At 37.4% G+C, this 18574-nt stretch overlaps 2 protein-coding genes across 7 annotated transcripts; both read left to right on the top strand.

Moving 5' to 3' along the window:
- Nucleotides 1-1656: 1656 nt before the first annotated feature.
- On the top strand, nt 1657-3621 carry LOC131311535 (uncharacterized). Its single transcript, XM_058339030.1, has one exon. It carries the CDS (start codon nt 2229-2231, stop codon nt 3291-3293), a length of 1065 nt encoding a protein of 354 aa, XP_058195013.1. The 5' UTR covers nt 1657-2228; the 3' UTR covers nt 3294-3621.
- Nucleotides 3622-8076: 4455 nt separating this feature from the next.
- Nucleotides 8077-12816, top strand: LOC131311184 (vesicle transport v-SNARE 12). Of its 6 annotated transcripts, none has more exons than XM_058338531.1 (6): nt 8077-8277; nt 8918-9038; nt 10050-10108; nt 10196-10378; nt 12080-12250; nt 12483-12816. In XM_058338531.1, exons 2-6 carry the CDS (start codon nt 8942-8944, stop codon nt 12636-12638), a joined length of 666 nt encoding a protein of 221 aa, XP_058194514.1. In that variant the 5' UTR covers nt 8077-8277; nt 8918-8941; the 3' UTR covers nt 12639-12816. The 6 variants fall into 6 exon arrangements, with proteins under 6 accessions (XP_058194514.1, XP_058194511.1, XP_058194516.1 ...); XM_058338528.1 differs by having other exon boundaries at nt 10047-10108; XM_058338533.1 differs by having other exon boundaries at nt 8276-8653.
- The last annotated feature ends 5758 nt before the right edge of the window (nt 12817-18574 follow it).

The raw sequence follows: 18574 nt of genomic DNA, 5'->3' as shown, positions 1-18574 counted from the left end.
CTTGATTTGAGCAGTTTTTATTTGAACCGTTTGATAAAAAAACAAACAAAAACTGCTCGGATGAAGCCCTTTCCGGTCTTTTTTTTTTGCTGATACCTCGCGGGTATCCTTAAAATTACGTTTTGAACACATTGAGCAGCTCGGATCATCGAAATTCAATTGGGAAAAGGAGGTCCGCATTTTATTGTCCTTATAAGAAGGGGACTCATATGCGGACCTCCCTTTCCCGATCGAATTTCGATGATCCGAGCCGCTTAATGTGTTCAAAACGTGATTTTGATGGTTCTCGCGAGGAATCAGCAAAAAAAGAAGACCGGAAAGGGCTTCATTCGAGCAGTTTTTTTTTTATCGAACGGTTCAAATAAAAACTGCTCAAATCAAGCCATTCCCGGTCATTTTTTTTGCCAATTTCTCTTTAAAATCATGTTCTGAACACATAGAGCGGCTCGGATCATTGAAATCCGATCGGGAAAGGCGAGAAATTGGGAGGTCCGCTTATAAGGTCCTCATTTTAAGGTCCTTACCTGAAGATATATATATATATATATATATATGTTCAGTCAGTCTCAAATGAGGGGGTTCTCGTTTTAATTAAAATGCGGACCTCCTCATTTCTCCCATTTCCCGTTCAAATTTCGATGATCTGAGCCGCTCAATGTGTTCAGAACGTGATTTTAAGGGTACCCGTGAGAATCATCAAAAAAAATAACCCGGAAGGGCTTCATCTGAGTAGTTTTTGTTTGAACCGTTCGATAAAAAACAAATAAAAATTGCTCGGATGAAGCCCTTCCTGGTCATTTTTTTTTGCTGATTTCTTGCGGGTAACCTTAAAATCACGTTCTGAACACATTGAGCGGCTCGGATCATCGAAATTCAATCGGAAAAGGGAGGTCCGCATTTTATTAAAATGAGGTGGTCCTTACGGGAGACGGACTGTATATATGTTTCCATGTGTGTTTATACATATTTATGGCATTTTTTTCTTTTGAGCAAGGAAATGAGTCCATTCATGAAAGTCAAGAGACACTTGCAATGAATTTCAACCAAAAATATAAAGATAAGGACAAACAACCCTTGTAGCAAATAAAACGCATAAAAACTTAATAGAGACTAATGTTTATGATCTAGACACGAGCCTAAAGCTCTTACAAATGCTGCAAAGCATATTGAAAACAAGTTCGGCAATAGTGCAAGTTAAAAGACAAAGAACAAAGCCCCCAAATGTTGCTTAGATTAAGAACAAAGTACCAATTGACAAGTTGTTCTCCACAATATTGCTACATGTCCAATTGTGTATATATATAGTAAAAAAAATATAGTGTCAAACTCAAAACAGGACGGTTTAAAGCAGGTTGGGTTAGTACTGATATAGTAAATATGCTCATATTAACAAGTATTTTGGCAAAGATACAATATTCGAAATGACATGGCACGAGCAATGACACGACGAGTTGCCCACCCGTGCCTATGAAACCTAATCCTCAAAAAATTTCTAATTCTTTGCAAGATAATATATCTACAAATTGTCGAATTCTAATATTCTTTGCAAGATATTTTTTATTTAAAACCTAATCCCACTAAAATTTTTGTGGGGTGGATCTCACAACTTTCTTACCAATCAAATCATAAGAAAAAAATTAAATACTCATGTACGTTTTTCTTTCGCCTAATAGATTCCGATGACCAGCGCCAAAAGTCCATATTCCACGACAATCCTTTTCATCCCAACCAAAATCGCAACAAACGCCTTCCCCTCCCACACTATACATTCCCTTCCCTTTCACTTTCTTCACATTTCTATCGCCCAATTCTCTCCCTTTCCCACATCACCGACGTGAGTGCTTGCCTCAGCGCCTTTTCCCTCTCACGCTATTTCCTCTACCCTCGCCCCGTGCTTCTCGCTCCAGCCTAAATGCAGATCTCCGTATATAAATATAAACTATACCCACGAGTGAATTGTGGGTTCAGATCCGATTGAGGGCATTTTAAATTCTGCATTGATTGCTTGTGAGGTAAGATGAACTGGGCTTTGCTTTATATCTTTGGAAATTCTTTGGGTATGTTGTTAGTTGATTGCTTGTAAATTGTGGGTCGGTGCAATGAAAACAAATTGGGGCTTTGGTTCGTCTTTGCGAATTTTCTGCGTATGTTAATGAGGGGTTGGTTTTGTCTTTGTTCGTTGATTTTTGAGTAGTTTCTCGAGATTTGTTTGATTTCAAAGAAAAAAAATGGAGCTTTCTGACGGAATTAGTCCTAGAAAGGCGAGGCATGATGACCCAGATCTCGAAACCTTCGAATTGGAATCATTGGACCATGGTGTTAGATATGATCATCAGTTTTATTCAACCAGTGCCCTCGAGATTTTGAGGGAAACCGTTCGAATTCTTCGGTACAATTTGATGGGATTCACGTGCATAGCTGCATTGCTTATTTGTCCTGTATCGGCCCTTGTTTTATCAAATGTGTTGGTGGATCAGTCCATTGTCAAGAGGCTGACCATAAGGCTGTTGTTAGTGGTCGAGTCCAGTGGACTCCCTCTCTGGTCGTTTATCAAACAGTCGTGCCAAAAGTTTGCAGAGATGGTCGTTTCGTCTGCAATGTGCTATCCTTTCTTCATCACGTTGTCTCTGTTGTCAAAAGCCGCGGTTGTCTACTCTGTGGACTGTACTTATTCGAGAAAAACGTTCGACGCGTCCAAGTTTTATGTAATTGGCACTAAAATTTGGAGACGCGTCGTTTTGACGTACTTGTGGGTTTGTGGGGTGATTTCTGGTTGCCTCACGCTGTTTCTTGTTCTCCTTGTGGCTGTGAGCAGCTTGTTTTCGATAATGGGGGTTGCTTCTGATTTAATTGTTTATCCCGCAATGATAGTGGGACTTGCATTCTCAATCATTTTCGCAAATGCCATCATAATTTGTAACATCGCCATTGTAATCTCTGTATTGGAAGATGTTTCAGGCCCGCAGGCTTTGTTCAGAGCTAGTGTCCTGATTAGGGGCCAGACTCAGGTTGGTCTTATGATATTTCTTGGGTCAACAATTGGTATGGCATTCATAGAAGGATTATTTGAGCATCGAGTGAAGACTCTGAGCTATGGAGATGGGACTTCAAGGATATGGGAAGCACCCCTTTTGGTGCTTATGTATTCGTTTGTAGTGCTTATCGATTCGATGATGAGCGCGGTATTTTACTTTAGTTGTAGATCATCTTACAATATGGAAGCTTTAAATGGAGAGAGCCAACCGGTTTTAGAAGCCATGACCATTTCCTCTGGATCTTTGGAAACCGAGTGATACCTTCTCTAGGATTTTGCAAGTTTTTTCTGATAAATGATAAAAGGTGGATGCTGGTATGTTGCAATGAGGATGCCAAGAATCTTGGTCTTAAAAGTTCACCTTCGATGGTCAATAACACAGGAGCTGCGGGCCATGACATCTGAAAGCTGGTAACTCCAAGATTATTGAATAATTTATATTCCTTCTGTGAAAAGTCATGTTTTGTTGTTGTTGTTGTCAATTATAGTTGATACAAAATTTCTTGAAGTCATTGTATCCATGTTGTTTCATCAGCTGTACATCTTATGATAGCATTCAATAAAATTGTATACACAGTTTGGCTCCACTGCTCCAGAATGAACTGTGTGATTTAATTGCTTCAAAATTTCAGAAAATCTGTGAATATAATTTTGTGATTCGGAAATATTCCTTTAACAGTTTTACCCCAAAGAGAAGCGTAAACTGTTACTCCTTTTATGTCTTATCATTGCTGTCTACCATTTTTGAGATGTATCCATCATTGTAGCAGTGCTAGTTTCTTTTCTCGATATTTGGAGTCCGTAGGTCTTGCTCTTGTGTAAATTCTTTATTTTGTGACTTCAACTGCACCAATTTATAGACCTCTTCATGATTGATTCAGTTTATGACCTGCTTCATTTACCAATTTGCAAGACTCTTATTTCTAGCGGAACAAGATGAGAGATGTTGTCACTTATCACGAAAAAGGTTAAAGATATGCCATCATATGAATTTTCCATCTGCTAAGGGATGCTGAATGGGAAGGGAATAAGGAAGAAAAAACTGACACAGACATATCCCTAGTTCACAACAAACACAAAATACAACTAATGATACTCTAATGCTAAACCACTAAATCGTAGGCTACTAATCATAGTTAAAATAAGACGAAAAATATTGAAATAAGCTGCTATTGATAATAGTCACAAAACAAAAACTACCGACGACAACCAGAAAGTCTTCTGCGTGAATCGGGCCTTTTGCTTCACGCAAAGGTTCCACAAAACTCGATATCTACTGTCCAAGAAATCAACTGTTGCACCATCACGGAGTTTAGGGCTTGTTCAACAAACCAGAGGTTTTGAATGGGATTATGCATGCATTTCATTTTTGTCGATCAGAATTAGCATGCATTTTGTGCTTTCATTTAGGTGTATAATGTTCTAATTATGGTTTGCGGAGGCGACTCTTTAGTCTTTTACCATATGGGTAAAATGCCTCTAGGCTCTAGTTGGTTACCATATGCTTCCCATTTTCAATCCGTTTTAGGAAATGAAACAAGTGATTGCGTAAGGAAGCTTTGGAATCCTGAGTTTAAACTGGCGGAGGTGCCCAGATAACATGTAATAAGAATCGCAGGAAAACACAAGGACTAATTTCTGCCCGAAAGATCACTAACACAATACTCTGACCAGTGCAACTTTTTGGTTTTGTGGAGATAACAGAAAGGGGAGAGGAATTGAGTGATTGTTCTCTAAAAGGGAAGAAAAGATCCCTGTTACTGTATTTTTTCGACGCTGAATGCAATAGACTTCCTGGAATGAATGTGCATGAAAGATGTTTTGGAAACATGCATACCTGGGAAGGAAGCTATGTTAAAATTGGATTTCAATTTCGAATGCACATTCATTCAGGCCCGTACGAAAGATCAAATTTGAGCGGAATGTAACTAGATATGAGTCGTAAAATTAGATAGAGTTATGCTTCTCGTTTTCTATCCGTGTCATATTTTACGAGAGAGATGCTCGTCTCCCCTTTTCCGAGAAAGGAGAATAGGAACGAAAAAAATCTGGAAATAGCAACCAAACATACTTTCCTTTCTTACTTTTAGAGATTTGGAAAAACAAAAAAAATAGAAAACAGAGGGGGAAATGGTTACAAAACCCCAACCGTAGCCGTTTTCGTTTTGTTCACAGACAACCATAGCTGTTTTCGTTTCAAAGTGAACTGTTGTCAAACTTCTCGAAACAATTTTTGGGTACCGGGTGGGTACCATGTGGCTGTGCCTACGCCGCGCCCGAGCAGCCCATCCGAGCCGTCCAAAAGTATGTTGGATGACCCAGATTGAAACCCTCTCTTTCCTCTCACCCGACCACTCTCTCTCTTCTCTCTATCCTTTTTCTCTCTCCAATTCCGAGCTGTCAAAAACCGAAATGGATAGCCAGAATACGCTGAGCGGGCACCACGTAATACTCACCCGGCACTGGAAAATTGATCCTTAGGATCAATAAATGTCGTGTTCAGTTGTTTTCAAGCTCTCATATTCGCCCCCTCCTTCACCCAACGACCTCGGACCACCACGCCCGCCTAGTAGAAACCTCCTACTGCAACTCCCCACCCACAATTGCCTCCAGATGACCCTTGTTTCATATGTAAAAGAATAGGGATGTGATTTTGACACTCCAATTTTAGCCGGTAGCACTTCACCTTTTGTTTTGTAATCTCACATGATCAACATACAAAGTAGAGTGTCAAAGTTAAACACGAAAATTTATTTATTTTTCAATATATAAATAAAACACCGTACTTTTAAACAAGCACAATCCGGTCAAACCCCACACTGGTTATTGTTATGTGATTAAAACCGTTGGATTAGGTTGAATGATCCTTTCCGACTGGTAAGAATGATATACCTGAATAGGACCAGGACAGAACATAGCTGCATATTTTTGGTGCCTTGTCGTTGATGATGTAATGTTATACTGAAAATAGTAGAAATTCAATAGAGACCATACCTTTTAACAATTACGGGGTATCCAGGCTAGTTTAAGCGAGCCTCAGCTCATCTTTTTTCCGAGCCGATTAAATGCAGGTCATCCATGCTAGGACTAAGGAATTCGCAAGAAATTTTTGTCTTACGGTCTGACCTCGACTGATTAATCGTGTGGGGAGCAAACCCTCTATCCAACCAAACTAAACCTTGGGGCTAATTGTGGTACATATACATAAATCTTTCTTATGGGTACAAACAACTTTTCTTTATAACGTAAACTTTGATCGGCATGAATTATCTACTCCTCTTGAGCATTTTCATTAAGGAAGTTGGTACGAAATTTCTCCGCTTCCCCATCATATTGTTGACCCTAAATTACTCGAGTCGATAAAGTCAATTGAACAGTCAAGTTGCATAACGTAACCTCTTCCCGAACTTTCTCGAAGCCCATATCATTCATCATCTTCCACTCATGGATAGCTAGACTCGCAAGTTGTGTTGGTTTTCTACTCAACGCATTTGTTACTACGTTCGCTTTCCCCGAGTGATATTGTAAGTCAAAATCGTAATCCTCCAACGCCAAGTGTTTCATCCATCGACGTTATCGCAAGTTAAGTTCTTTTTAAAAAAAGAGATTTCAAGCTTTTATGATCAGAAAAGACTTTGAATTTCTCATTGTACAAATAACGCATCGCAATACACAGAGTAGCCAACTCCACGTTCGGGCACTGTCAAAACCAGTGCAGGAGTCAACCGCTTGAAATATCTGGCACGCAAACCTAAGCCTTAAAAAATGTATTTTTTCCATATAAAAATTCCACTAATTTTTTCACAATTTAAAAGAATTTATTGTTATCTATGGATTTGTGAAAAAAATAATTTTTTAACGAAAAATGCATCTTTTTATAGGTCTAAATTTGACACTTAAATATTTAAGGACGGAGAGAATAATACATATTATTTTTGGTGTTTTATATGAGCTCGGGCGGACTTGATTTTAAGTGATATTTTAAGGTCCATCATTTTTGCTAAACGGGTTTACAAACTCAATTCAATTGAACCTATTATATTTGTCACGTAAGCGGGTGTGGTTGGTGTTGTGATGGAATATGTCCTTATCTATCTATAATATATACTATGAGAATGTGTAGTGACCTAAAAGAAAAAGGAAACTCTCTCCTATATGGGATTTCCTCAATTTTTCATTTTCTTATTCATCATTAAACATTTTTATCTAAAATATATAATTCATTTTGTTTGAAAAGGAAATTAAGTTCGATCAGTAACATGACACATATAAACTTTATTTTCCATGAAACTATCTTATTTTTTATATCTTTATTTTTTTTATTCTTGTAGAATTTTTCTAATTTTTTGGCGAGAAAAGAGAGTAAATTTCAAAAGCCATAACCTATTGATGCACATGACAAAAAAAAAAGATTCTCACTTATGTTTTTCTTTCCCCGTTCATTGAATGGGTAAGACCGCTAGTTGCTAAAGAATAGATTGGGTTGGACTGATTGAACAAGCTAGCGGGGGAGAACAGAAAGGCTACTGGTAAAGACAAAATCTGTATCAGTGGGTACAAATATCTTTTTGGGTCCATTTTGGGTCTTAAAAAAATGATCGGAGTCGCTTATTTTGTTTAAAATACTTTGCTTATGGTCCCTACAAAAAATAAGTTTAATCCGGTATCGGTAAGAGTATTTACGAAACATCCAAACTTTACTCCAGAATTCAGGCTTTGGATGTTTCGTAAATATTCTTACCGATACCGGATCAAACTTATTTTTTGTAGGGACTATAAGCAAAATATTTTAAACAAAATGAACGACTCCGATCATTTTTTTGAGACTCAAAATGGGCCCAAAAAATTGTTTGTACGCACTGTATCAATAGCACCATTTAGGGGAGAATGGGAGATAGTGCTGCTGCATACCTCTATGCTATGCACGATTTGAGCCATCAGATCGTGTATTCAACAACTTTAATCCCATTTTAAAAATAAACAGGTCTCAATCGTTGACTACCGAAATGAGATTGAGCCGTCAGATCCTCAAGCTCTATCGGATCTCTCAACTCTAGCAAAACCGGACAGAAAAAAGGAATCTAATGTATCGCTCGACACGGCCGCTTGTTTTGGTATTGTCCGGTTCTCGTCGACACGGCAGTTAAGTTCGTCAACAACACACAGTAGCGTGCGTACACTCTTCCACAATTACTGTCCGATCGATTTGATAAGTATTCTGTTCTCACAATTCTTGCTTCCTGGTAATCTTATGCTCCTTGTGAATTCATCTCTCTCTCTCTCTCTCTCTCTCTCTCTCTCTCTCTCTCTCATACACGCACGTAAACACATAGGAACACATGTCCGTATCGTTGGATCATTTAGCTGTTGGCGAATCACAGATTTAATGCGATTTGGTTAGCACAGATGCAGAACTAGGGTTTTTAGATTCCAATAGTATTCGTGGTGTTTAAAAAAAAATATCTTGATTTCGGCCGATTTTTGGTGGATCTTAGAAGGGGTCTGGACCACAACCCCATTCACCAACATGTCGCACAGCATGCCCAGGTGCGAGTGTCCCATCATCGGTAGTTGAAAACTAGCGATCCATCCGGTTGCCGATGAAACACTGCCGCATAGGTGGATCTCAGATTGAATGAGTTTTGGTTAGCACAGATGCAGAACTAGGGTTTTTACTTTTTAGATTCCAATTAGTACTCACAACATGCCTATGTGTGAGTGTCTCGTTGGTAGTTGAAAACTAGCAATCTATCTAATCCCGTTGCCAGTTGCCAATGAAACACGGCCACATAGGTATGTTTTGCGTGTAGTCGTGTTTGAAGACTCTCTCATCGTAGAATTGGAATTGACCGTTTGATTTGGGGCTTTCATTTTGCTGACAAGGTTGTTGGGAGATTTGAAGGAGAGATGAGTGAGGTTTTTGAAGGATACGAGCGTCAGTACTGCGAGCTCTCTGCGAATTTATCCAGAAAATGTAGTTCATCTGGTCTTCTTCTTGATGGAGGTAAAAAAAAAAAAAAGTAGTACATCTTTATAATGTTTTGGAGAATTGTGCTTCTATGTACTATGGTTCTACACATGCTTATTTTTCGGTTAAATCTTTGTTCTGTTATGCTTTTTTCCGATCACTATATGTTAGTTGAATTACCATTTGTATTACCTGTTTAGGTTCTGTTTGCGTAGATGTCGACATCAAATGGAGTTGTTAGTATTCAAACTCGCGAGAAATACAAGAGGTTTAGGCTATGAAGCACGGGTACTCTGTGTGTTTGTATCATGTCGTTTCTCATCCCGAATCTGTATCTGTGCTTCTTAGCTTGTATTTCACAATCTTGACATGAAAAATCACATCTATTGAATAGTCATTTCGTATTAATCATGATAGAGGTCTCAAACTCGTTTATATATCCCAATATTTTGACTTTGCCTAGTGCATTATCATAGTGCAAATTACGTTGCTTTTCCTGTTAAAAGACAGGTTTAATTGTGTCAAGTTTGGTGTGTTATTTCTCTGTATAACTGTTTCAAGAATGTAAATTTACAGTCTGCTTCGAAGTCTGATCACCTTATATGGTTGTAACCACCCTAAAGATGTAGGCTTGACATTAGATTTTAGTTCTTTTGTTAGGTAATGTGATCAGAAGCATATTGCGTTTTGAGGAAAAATTAACCTATCTTCTATTGATATGGCACTTTCATCCAGGGTCCTAGCAAAACATTTCACTGATCGAAGTATGACAGTGAATTGGACATGTTGATAGGGGTTTAGACAAGTTTTGCCATTTATACAATACATCTCATTTGCTCAAGTAAAATTGTTTTGGGATTTCAAGTTCTGTCAGATTCTTTGCAAGTATGGTTTGGAAATATTTGTTTAACCAGATCTTGCTTTTTCTGAAACAGCTAGTGCTGGTTTTAGTTTTTGTGTGCATGTTTATGATGTCGAAAGGCATAGACATTATCTTTGTAAATGATCAAGGAACTGTGATCTACTTTATGTTATTTGGATTAGCAGAGGAGAAGATGCAAAAGATTTCAGAAGTGAAGGCTGGACTGGATGATGCTGATGTTTTGGTATTCATGTGCTTTGTCTTGTTCGTTTGTTTCCAAGAAGAATCTCATAATTTTAGTTTGTACTGATCTTCTCACTTGTTTCAATAGATACGTAAAATGGATCTCGAGGCAAGAAGTTTGCAGCCAAGTGTGAAAGCTGTCCTGCTTGCTAAGCTAAGGGAATACAAGGCTGATTTGAACAAGTTAAAAAGAGAAGTTAAGAAACTCTCATCGGGTAATCAGGTTTCCCGTGAAGAGTTGTTGGAGTCTGGAATGGCAGATGGACAAGCGGTACGTCTTTATTGTACTTTACATCAGCTTTTTGTTACAACATTGATTAGATCTGCAAGTCAAGGGGATATTTACTGAAAGACAAACATTACACTGTGGAGATGTAAAAGAGACTATGAAAGGTATTTTTTGAAGATGCAACAAGTCGATAATAGTAGTGGATCAGTCAAATAGCCGAATACTAAAGAAAACTCTTTATTGGTGAGCCAAGACCTAAGAAGCACCGACACTTCAAGGAAGGTGACATGTTGCCCGACTAGGGATGGCAATTTGAACCGAACCGATGGGTACCCGAACCGATAACCGAAATTTTCCCCGAATCATAACCGAAATTTTCCCCGTTGATACGGGTATGGTTGGCACACAGAATAACCGAACGGGTTTCGGTTCGGTTCTGGTTCAGCTGATACCCGAACCGATACCCGAACCGAACCGAACCGAACCGAACCAAACTGAACCGAAATAGTAAATTACAAAATTACCCCTGCCTATATATATACACATATGTTTAGGGTTTTCCAGTCTCAACTTCATTTCTCATTTCTCAGTAAGGGTCCTGAAGGAGAGGCGGCGATTTTTTGATCCTCCTGACCTCTCTCTCTCTCTCTCTCTCTCTCTCTCTGAGCCGTAAGTCTCTCACTCTCTCATCTTCGGCGAAACAGCAACCCCCGCCTCTTCTCCGTTCGACATCTATCTCTCTCATCTCCGGCGACGAGGTGCTCTCTCTCATCTCCGGCTCTCTCTCATCTCCGGCTCTCTTCTCAATCCCCAAGTCGTCGATCTTTGCGATGTCGTTTTGAAGTGAAGAACAACCGTTTCGAAGATGAATCGGTTTATTTGATTATTTTTCCCTTGATTACTGATCGTTAGTTGTTTTATTCAATCAGATTTGTTACTAGTTTATTACTCCTGTATATTCAATCAGATCGTTAGTGGTTTTTGGTTTATATTCAGATCTGTTTTTGTACTTCAATATGCCTGCTATGAAGGTCTGCAATTTACCATTTGATTTTTCGTAAATGGTTCGATCAAAAATTGAGTGATATTCATCGATTTTGACTTAAATTTTTTTTTTGTTTGGATTAGAATACTGATCGGGTATCCGTTCGGTTCGGGGATTACCCGAAAACCGAATGGCTCGGAAATGGTTTCATTCTTCCCTCCCCGTTCGGGGATCGGGGCGGATATGGGCCGAACTTCGGGTTCGGGGATCGGGGACGGAAAACCCAATTTCCGCCCCGAATGCCCCGAATGCCATCCCTATGCCCGACATGTGCCGGACACATGTCCAATACTCTTATTTTGGTATACATAAAAATCTTAATTCGGACCCATGTTAGGTACTCTTTTGCAATATATGATCAACTGAATGTGTATTGATCGAATGATGGCTTGAAGAACTCATCCAGGTCACAAGTAATGTTGATTTTCCTTGTTTGTTACTTCCACTTGAATAGCATTCCTCTTTTTTATGACTGCCATGCAAGATTTCTCTTTAGTGGTTTGGAATTAAATTTTGGTCTGCTTGTGGGTGTGGTGATGCTGCATATTTGAGAGATTGCTTTTGTTATCATGTGAAAAAATAAGCATTCATTTGTGGGTGCATGGCTCATCTCATCATACAGTGTCCAAATACAATTGTGTTTGCATTGTCAATACATTTGGTGGTGAAACTTTTATTAACTGATATGCAATGTACAGGTTTCTGTGGATCAGCGACAAAGACTGGCAATGTCAACCGAGAGACTAAATCAATCGAGCGATAGGATCATGGAGAGTAGAAGAACTATGCTGGAGACAGAAGAGCTTGGTGTCTCGATCCTTCAAGATTTGCATCATCAACGAGACACTCTTCTACATTCCCATAGGAAGGTATGTCATTAGCTCGATGTTTGTTCCATTCCCCACGTACACGCTCCCCCCTAGCTAATTGCTTCGGCATTCTGCTTAGTTCGAATTAATCTGTGATCCTCACTTAGACACAATATGCATGCACCTAAATGAGTCTTTTCCTAATCCTTTCCTCTTCGGAGAACCAAACTTGTTCATAATTGTCGGAACCATAATGGGCATCTCTCAATGGATGATTTTCTTCCATTTGCAGCTTCATGGGGTAGATGATGCCATTGATAAAAGTAAAAAGATCTTAACCGCCATGTCTAGAAGGATGAGCAGGAACAAATTGATCGTTGGTTCCGTAATTGCCGCTCTTGTCCTTGCCATTATCCTTATCCTATACTTCAAGCTTTCTCATCATTAAGTGTTATAGAATGAATTGGGATTGCCCCCATTGTTTTCTTTGTTCTTGCAATGTAAAATATTGTTCTCGAGTCTCGACTAACTACGTAAAGTATGATACCTGTGTTTTCACTCTGGATCTGGTGTATTTTGTTCCACCATTACTGTAATATCAATTGTATTGTTCGACTTTGTGATAACTGTATCGAGTGGTTTTACACTTCCGGTGAGGTTAGTGCTTGGACAGTTCATTTAGCAAGATTGACTTTAGGAAATACTAAGAAATCAACCAAATTTGGAGCCACTCCAAGTTTTTCTAAGCTAAGGTTATAGCCGGATTCTTAGCACTAATTTGCAACTCAACAGAGGGGGCCAGGTCCAGCTTGCATATAACTTAGTGTAGCTACATTTGGTGCACGCAATACTAGGGGATATTTGCAACCCTGCCCAAGAACTCGTTTTGTATGCATTTGCTATTTGATAAGTATTTGCAATGGTGTAACCCTATAGCTTACCTCATCCTCAGGGAACTCTTTGTAAACTTGGAGTAGGTTGTATCCGGTGTACAATATTTTTTTTTTTTTGTCCGGGACAAGCCAAATCCTATTCTACTACTCCTAATCTAGCAAAAAAGTGATGGGACTGGCGGGGTTTGATCCCTCACATGATGCAAGGAGCATAGGGCACTTAGCTGACATGATGCAAGGAGTATAGGGCACTTAGCTGTCAATCCATTTGCGTATCCAATGTACTATGAGTCTTGACTCTCGCATAATGAAATATATTTTGGAAATGTGGTACATAGACGGTCTTGTCTCAGTGGCTTGCACAGAGATTCTTGTGACTCAGAATTTGTACCAAAAGGTTTAGGAGTGCTAGAAGCTTTTATTCACTTCATAAGGCCTCATTTGATAACAGTGATAGATGGTTGGGATTCGTAAGGAAATGAGATTATGATTGAGATTGGTAATGAAAAAGGATCGGTAAGGAGATGAGATTGGTGATGAGTATGTTTGTTTGAGATGAGATTAGATGATGGGATTATTAATATCATGTTTGTTTTACATGGGATAGGATTTGATAGATAGTATACATTTTCGTTTTTGCCCTTCACATGGGATAGGATTGGTATGGAGATGGGATTGGTGAAGACTATTTTCGTATTTTTGCATTGGCAAGGAGGAGATTGGATTGTTAATACTAAGTGGGAAAGGCCCTTCTCAATATCCCCTAAATACCCATCTTGCTAGTCCTAAAGACTAATAATTTCAACTCATTTTGGGTTACCAAACACAGTATTAGTAGTCCCATGTCTCAAGTGCTAATATTGTTATCAAACGGGGCCTAAGTTTCAATTTTATTACCACCTTAACAATCACTTTGTGGAGTATTTTGTTTGTATGGGAGTATTTGTCTGTCTATAATTCCAATTTGAGATGTAAAAGCATTTAACTTCTCTGGTTTTCAAAGCCAAGCGAGGATGACCGCTTACGATTTTTGTTCTTCTTGAGTGGAATAAATGCTTGTTTTGGAGAGTTGACCAGCCGAATGGCTTAAGTTTTTTGAAGAATTTTCAGTGTAAATATTTAAATAGCTAGTCGTATTTTCTTATAGAGTAATTATTTAGTGCCTCTTGGGCACAACCACCCTTTAATACCACACATTTACGTGAGACTCGTACATTTAGTCGTGGTTCCACTTAGTCCGAAAGAACTGGGGGTGGTTCCACTTAGTCGGAAAGAACTGGGGATGGTGCTGTGCGGTATCCGAGTCGTCCGTTCGGCAATCCAATGGTCCAAATCTCATCCTCATCATTCGAGCAATCTGAGTCGTTCATTTGCCAAGATGAAATCTGAACAATTAGATTGCCGAACGGACGAACCGGATGCCGCATAGCACAGTGCCGCATAACAACTCCCCCACTTCCGGAACTTCCCTATTCCAAAAACAAAACAAGCACTATAAACTCGGGTCTTTTTCATAATCAAGCTCATGGTTCCATGGAGGATAGGACTTATGAAGCTCGTGGTGTTATTGTGAGAATCGACATTAGCAAAACTTGTGCATGCATATTGCATACGAGCCGACATAATTGATTAATAAAACTCAACAAACTTGTTGATAGCAAGGGCGGATGTACACATTGTATTGACCCCACCCTAGCTTTCCATATTATGGTTAGAGATCATGATTTATAGCTTCATATCATAAATAAATAAATAAATTTGACCCAGTAAAAGTGCCCTAAGATTAGTATTGAAGGTATAAAATTGCCCCAAGCATTTCATCAAAATACACATGCAAATTCTTCTACGTAGATTGTGAAGAAATTGTTTTAGTTGAACGAGAATCAATTCATAATTGATACGGAGTACTTTACATCGTCACTTCGATAAATGAAAAAGACATCTTAATCTTTTGCATAACAAATGATCGTTTCATGTATCGTTCTTGATATAGAAGAAGTCATCAAGAGTTGTTTTAGATCAAGTTAAAATCTCTCGATGTGCATGTAACGTTTCATATTTGTACTCTCGTAAACGATAAATTTAAATTATTATTACAAAAAATGTCGTACATAATTTCAAGAAACATTTTCACCCTAAACCAAAATTTCTGACTCTGACTCCTTATTGATTGTAACTTGTACTTGCAAATACTATTCTACTCCTAATATTCTTGTAGATAACACCACCATCATTATTCACTAATTTAGAATGAGAAATGATTTTGCCACTTTTTTTTTTAAACGTCATTCTCCTGCAAATATATTTTTGCACAAAAAATACATTTGCAGAGGAGTTACATTAACAAAAAAAGGAGTGACAAAATTAGCAGTCTTGAGAATTCATATTGGAAAATTGATATCCGCGCTCTACTTTTTACTGATAACGTTCCATTTTGTTCATGAACTTCACGTTAAAAGTGGAACGCTATCAGTAAAAAGTGGAGCACGAAAATCAATTTCCTTCATATTGCTCATAATGACACGCTTGTAATCTTGAGCAAGGTTATGTAAGAATTCATTCATAACGTTCTACCATACTATCAAACCAAACAGTCCATTTGAATAAGAGACTATTGGGAGACCTGAAGGTCTTCATTTATATTAGTATTATATATATATATATATATATATATATGTATATATGTAAATATTATTCGGCCCACCACTTGACTTACAAGTCTTTATTTGGACAAAAGATAAAAAGAAAAGAAGTCTTGTCTTAATAATGCAATGGGTTTTGACTTAATAATGCTTGTGGAAATTGCCATAATCTTGTCTTGTGCTATTATTATTTTCCATGTCCACGTTAGCACTTGGTGGAAAGTTACCAATTTGGATAACGGTAGTAATTTTTTTGGAATCACACTCACACAAGTCCACATTTGGTCTAAGCTCGTGACCAAATAAATTGTAGAGCGTTCATATGAAGTTTATATTTCCTCTCATACTAGCATATATTGTGTATCATGAATTGCGAATTTTTTACGACAAATTCAAGTTGTGCGTTTTTCTTTACTTATTCATTTGTTCATTTATAAATCTAAGATCCAACTACAACATTATCCTTAGAAAGAAGCCGTCCGTGCGATGGATGGAAACGGACTCAATATTTCTCTTAATCCAAATAGTTTGAAAATTACACTTAAAAAAAACTAGTTTCCTAATTTGTTTGGGATTGTTCACAATATGTCCACCAAACAACTTGCTTTGTGATTACATTCCGCATCGACCGTTACGCTCTAGTTTTTTTTTTTATGAAATTGTTATCTTATCTCTCTAATTTCATTTTGGTTAAAATATTGATTCGTTCCGGCCATATTATACTAGCTGGTATTTCCCGGTATAACCAGTATGGGCCATACCATACATTTTTTTTTTATTTCTGTTATTTTTAGGAGGTAATTGATAATTAATTTTCTGAAATATTATAATTGTAAATTTTCATAATCACTACTATAATTATATCTTAGGCCATCCACAGCGGTATAATCAAAAGTCAATTGTTGTTAAAGTTAACAATATTGATAAAAATGGCTTATAATGGTATAATCAAACTTAGCAACATCGTTAGAAATAATCAAATTATAGGCTTTGGATAACCAAAATTAGCAAAATTTTTTCAATAATCAAAATTTGTGAACCTCACACCACATAAGTTAACTGGTTCCAAAATTTATATACACGCGTATTTCAACTAGCATTTTCTTCTTCTCTTCTTCACATGCTCTATATTTTCTTCACTTCAACCACAAATTGTTTCTCTTTCTTTCTTTCCAAAAGTGAAGCTCATATTTCTCGATCATCTACAATTTAACCTATCGTTGCTAGATTAAGGTATTTCACTTTTCTTTCCTGTTTCTGTTTTAGGCTGCGTTCTTATGAACTTAACTTAAATTTGAAAATTGTCTTTATTTGAATTTTTTTCGCATATGTTAGTTTTGTGCCAAATTTTTATGGGTTATTGATTCGTCTCGACGAGAGGAATCGGAAAAATATTTTTTTTATACTTTTACCCAAGTATTTTAAGAAAATAATCACTTTTTAGCAAAAAAAATGACTTTTTATGGTTGGGTAAACGAAGAACCTTGCAAAAAGAAAAAAGAAAAAGGAAGAACCTTGCATTCTTTTCCAAATTCAAGAACACAACTGGTTTTTTTTGAAAGATTAAGAAAGTGGTGGATTTGTGATATAGGCTACAAGAATAGGAAGAAGAAAAAAAGTTTCGGCGTTGTTTTGATAGATAACACTAGGAAGAACACTATATGTTTGATATATTTTTGCCAAAAAAAAAACGTAATGGAGGGAAGTGAATGACAGAAAACAGATGGGGAGAGAGAGATTGTGTGAAATTATAGTGGACCCCTTATTTTGATTATAGACTAGAAGTGACCATTGTGAACTTTAACATTGTTAAGCTTATCAACCTCTTAAATGAATAATCAAAAGCTGACGTGTCAACTTTTGGTTATCTATTTTTTATTATACATTTTTATTTTCGTTGAGTGTTTTGAACTTCCTGAGTACATACACACTTATACATATTAATATGGAATGCTTGCAACGCAGAATATAAAACCGATGTCTGAAATTACACGCTACCATACACAAAATATTAATATAGACAGTTTAGATGAGGTGTCGGGCACCACGTGGCAATACCCTCTCTGTACCCAAAATTTTATCACCGCTACGCTACCGATACACATCTATATATTACAAATAGAAAAAACGGTTGTTATTGGGTTCGGCTCCCCTCCAGTCTTCCACTGTCCAGTATGGGCCAGTGTGTGGCTGGGATGCATTCTGCCAAATCCAAGGCTCCACGTTATTTCTGCTCTCAGATGGACAAATAGCTTGGTAATGGAGTTAACGGAAACAGAACGGAAAAACATAAACGGTCCGGTAAAAAATATGGTTAAAAAATCAAGTAGTCAAATTTTTAATCCGTTTGAACCGGTGCGAAAATTTTATTTTTTTAATTATTTTATCATAAATAGTCATAATGAATTTTTGGCTCTAAAACTTTTAATGAGTACTCTAAGAGAGTCCTAAAACAAAATAAGAATTATGTACTCTCATATAAGAGTCCTAGAGACAAAAATTTAGTATGACCATTTAGGATAAAAAAAATCAAAAAAATAAAATCTTTGTCCATATTTTTAACCATATTTTTTACCGTAAGAGAAATGACCGTTTAAGTTTCCATTTGAAAGCAGAAATAACGTGGAGCCTTTTGTACAAAGATCTTATTTTTTTGATTTTTTTTTATCCTAAATGGTCATACTAAACTTTTGTCTCTAGGGCTCTTATATGAGAGTACATGATTCTTATTTTGTTCTAGGACTCTCTTAGGGTACTCATTAAAAGTTTTAGAGCAAAAAATTCATTATGATTATTTAGGATAAAATAATTAAAAAAATAAAATTTTCGCACCGGTTCAAACGGATTAA

The sequence above is a fragment of the Rhododendron vialii genome, chromosome 12a (assembly GCF_030253575.1).
Source record: "Rhododendron vialii isolate Sample 1 chromosome 12a, ASM3025357v1".
NCBI classification, from domain to species: Eukaryota; Viridiplantae; Streptophyta; class Magnoliopsida; order Ericales; family Ericaceae; genus Rhododendron; species Rhododendron vialii.
Note: the sequence above shows the minus strand (reverse complement) of the source record. Positions and strands in the feature narration are given on the sequence as shown.

Excerpts from the sequence above, each read along its gene's own strand:
- LOC131311535 (XM_058339030.1), top strand. The coding sequence starts at position 2,229 with ATGGAGCTTTCTGACGGAATTAGTCCTAGAAAGGCGAGGCATGATGAC.
- LOC131311184 (XM_058338528.1), top strand. The coding sequence starts at position 8,942 with ATGAGTGAGGTTTTTGAAGGATACGAGCGTCAGTACTGCGAGCTCTCT. Across the intron at positions 10,379-12,079 it reads GAATGGCAGATGGACAAGCG|GTTTCTGTGGATCAGCGACA; the intron begins GTACGTCTTTAT and ends TGCAATGTACAG. Across the intron at positions 12,251-12,482 it reads TTCTACATTCCCATAGGAAG|CTTCATGGGGTAGATGATGC; the intron begins GTATGTCATTAG and ends TTCCATTTGCAG.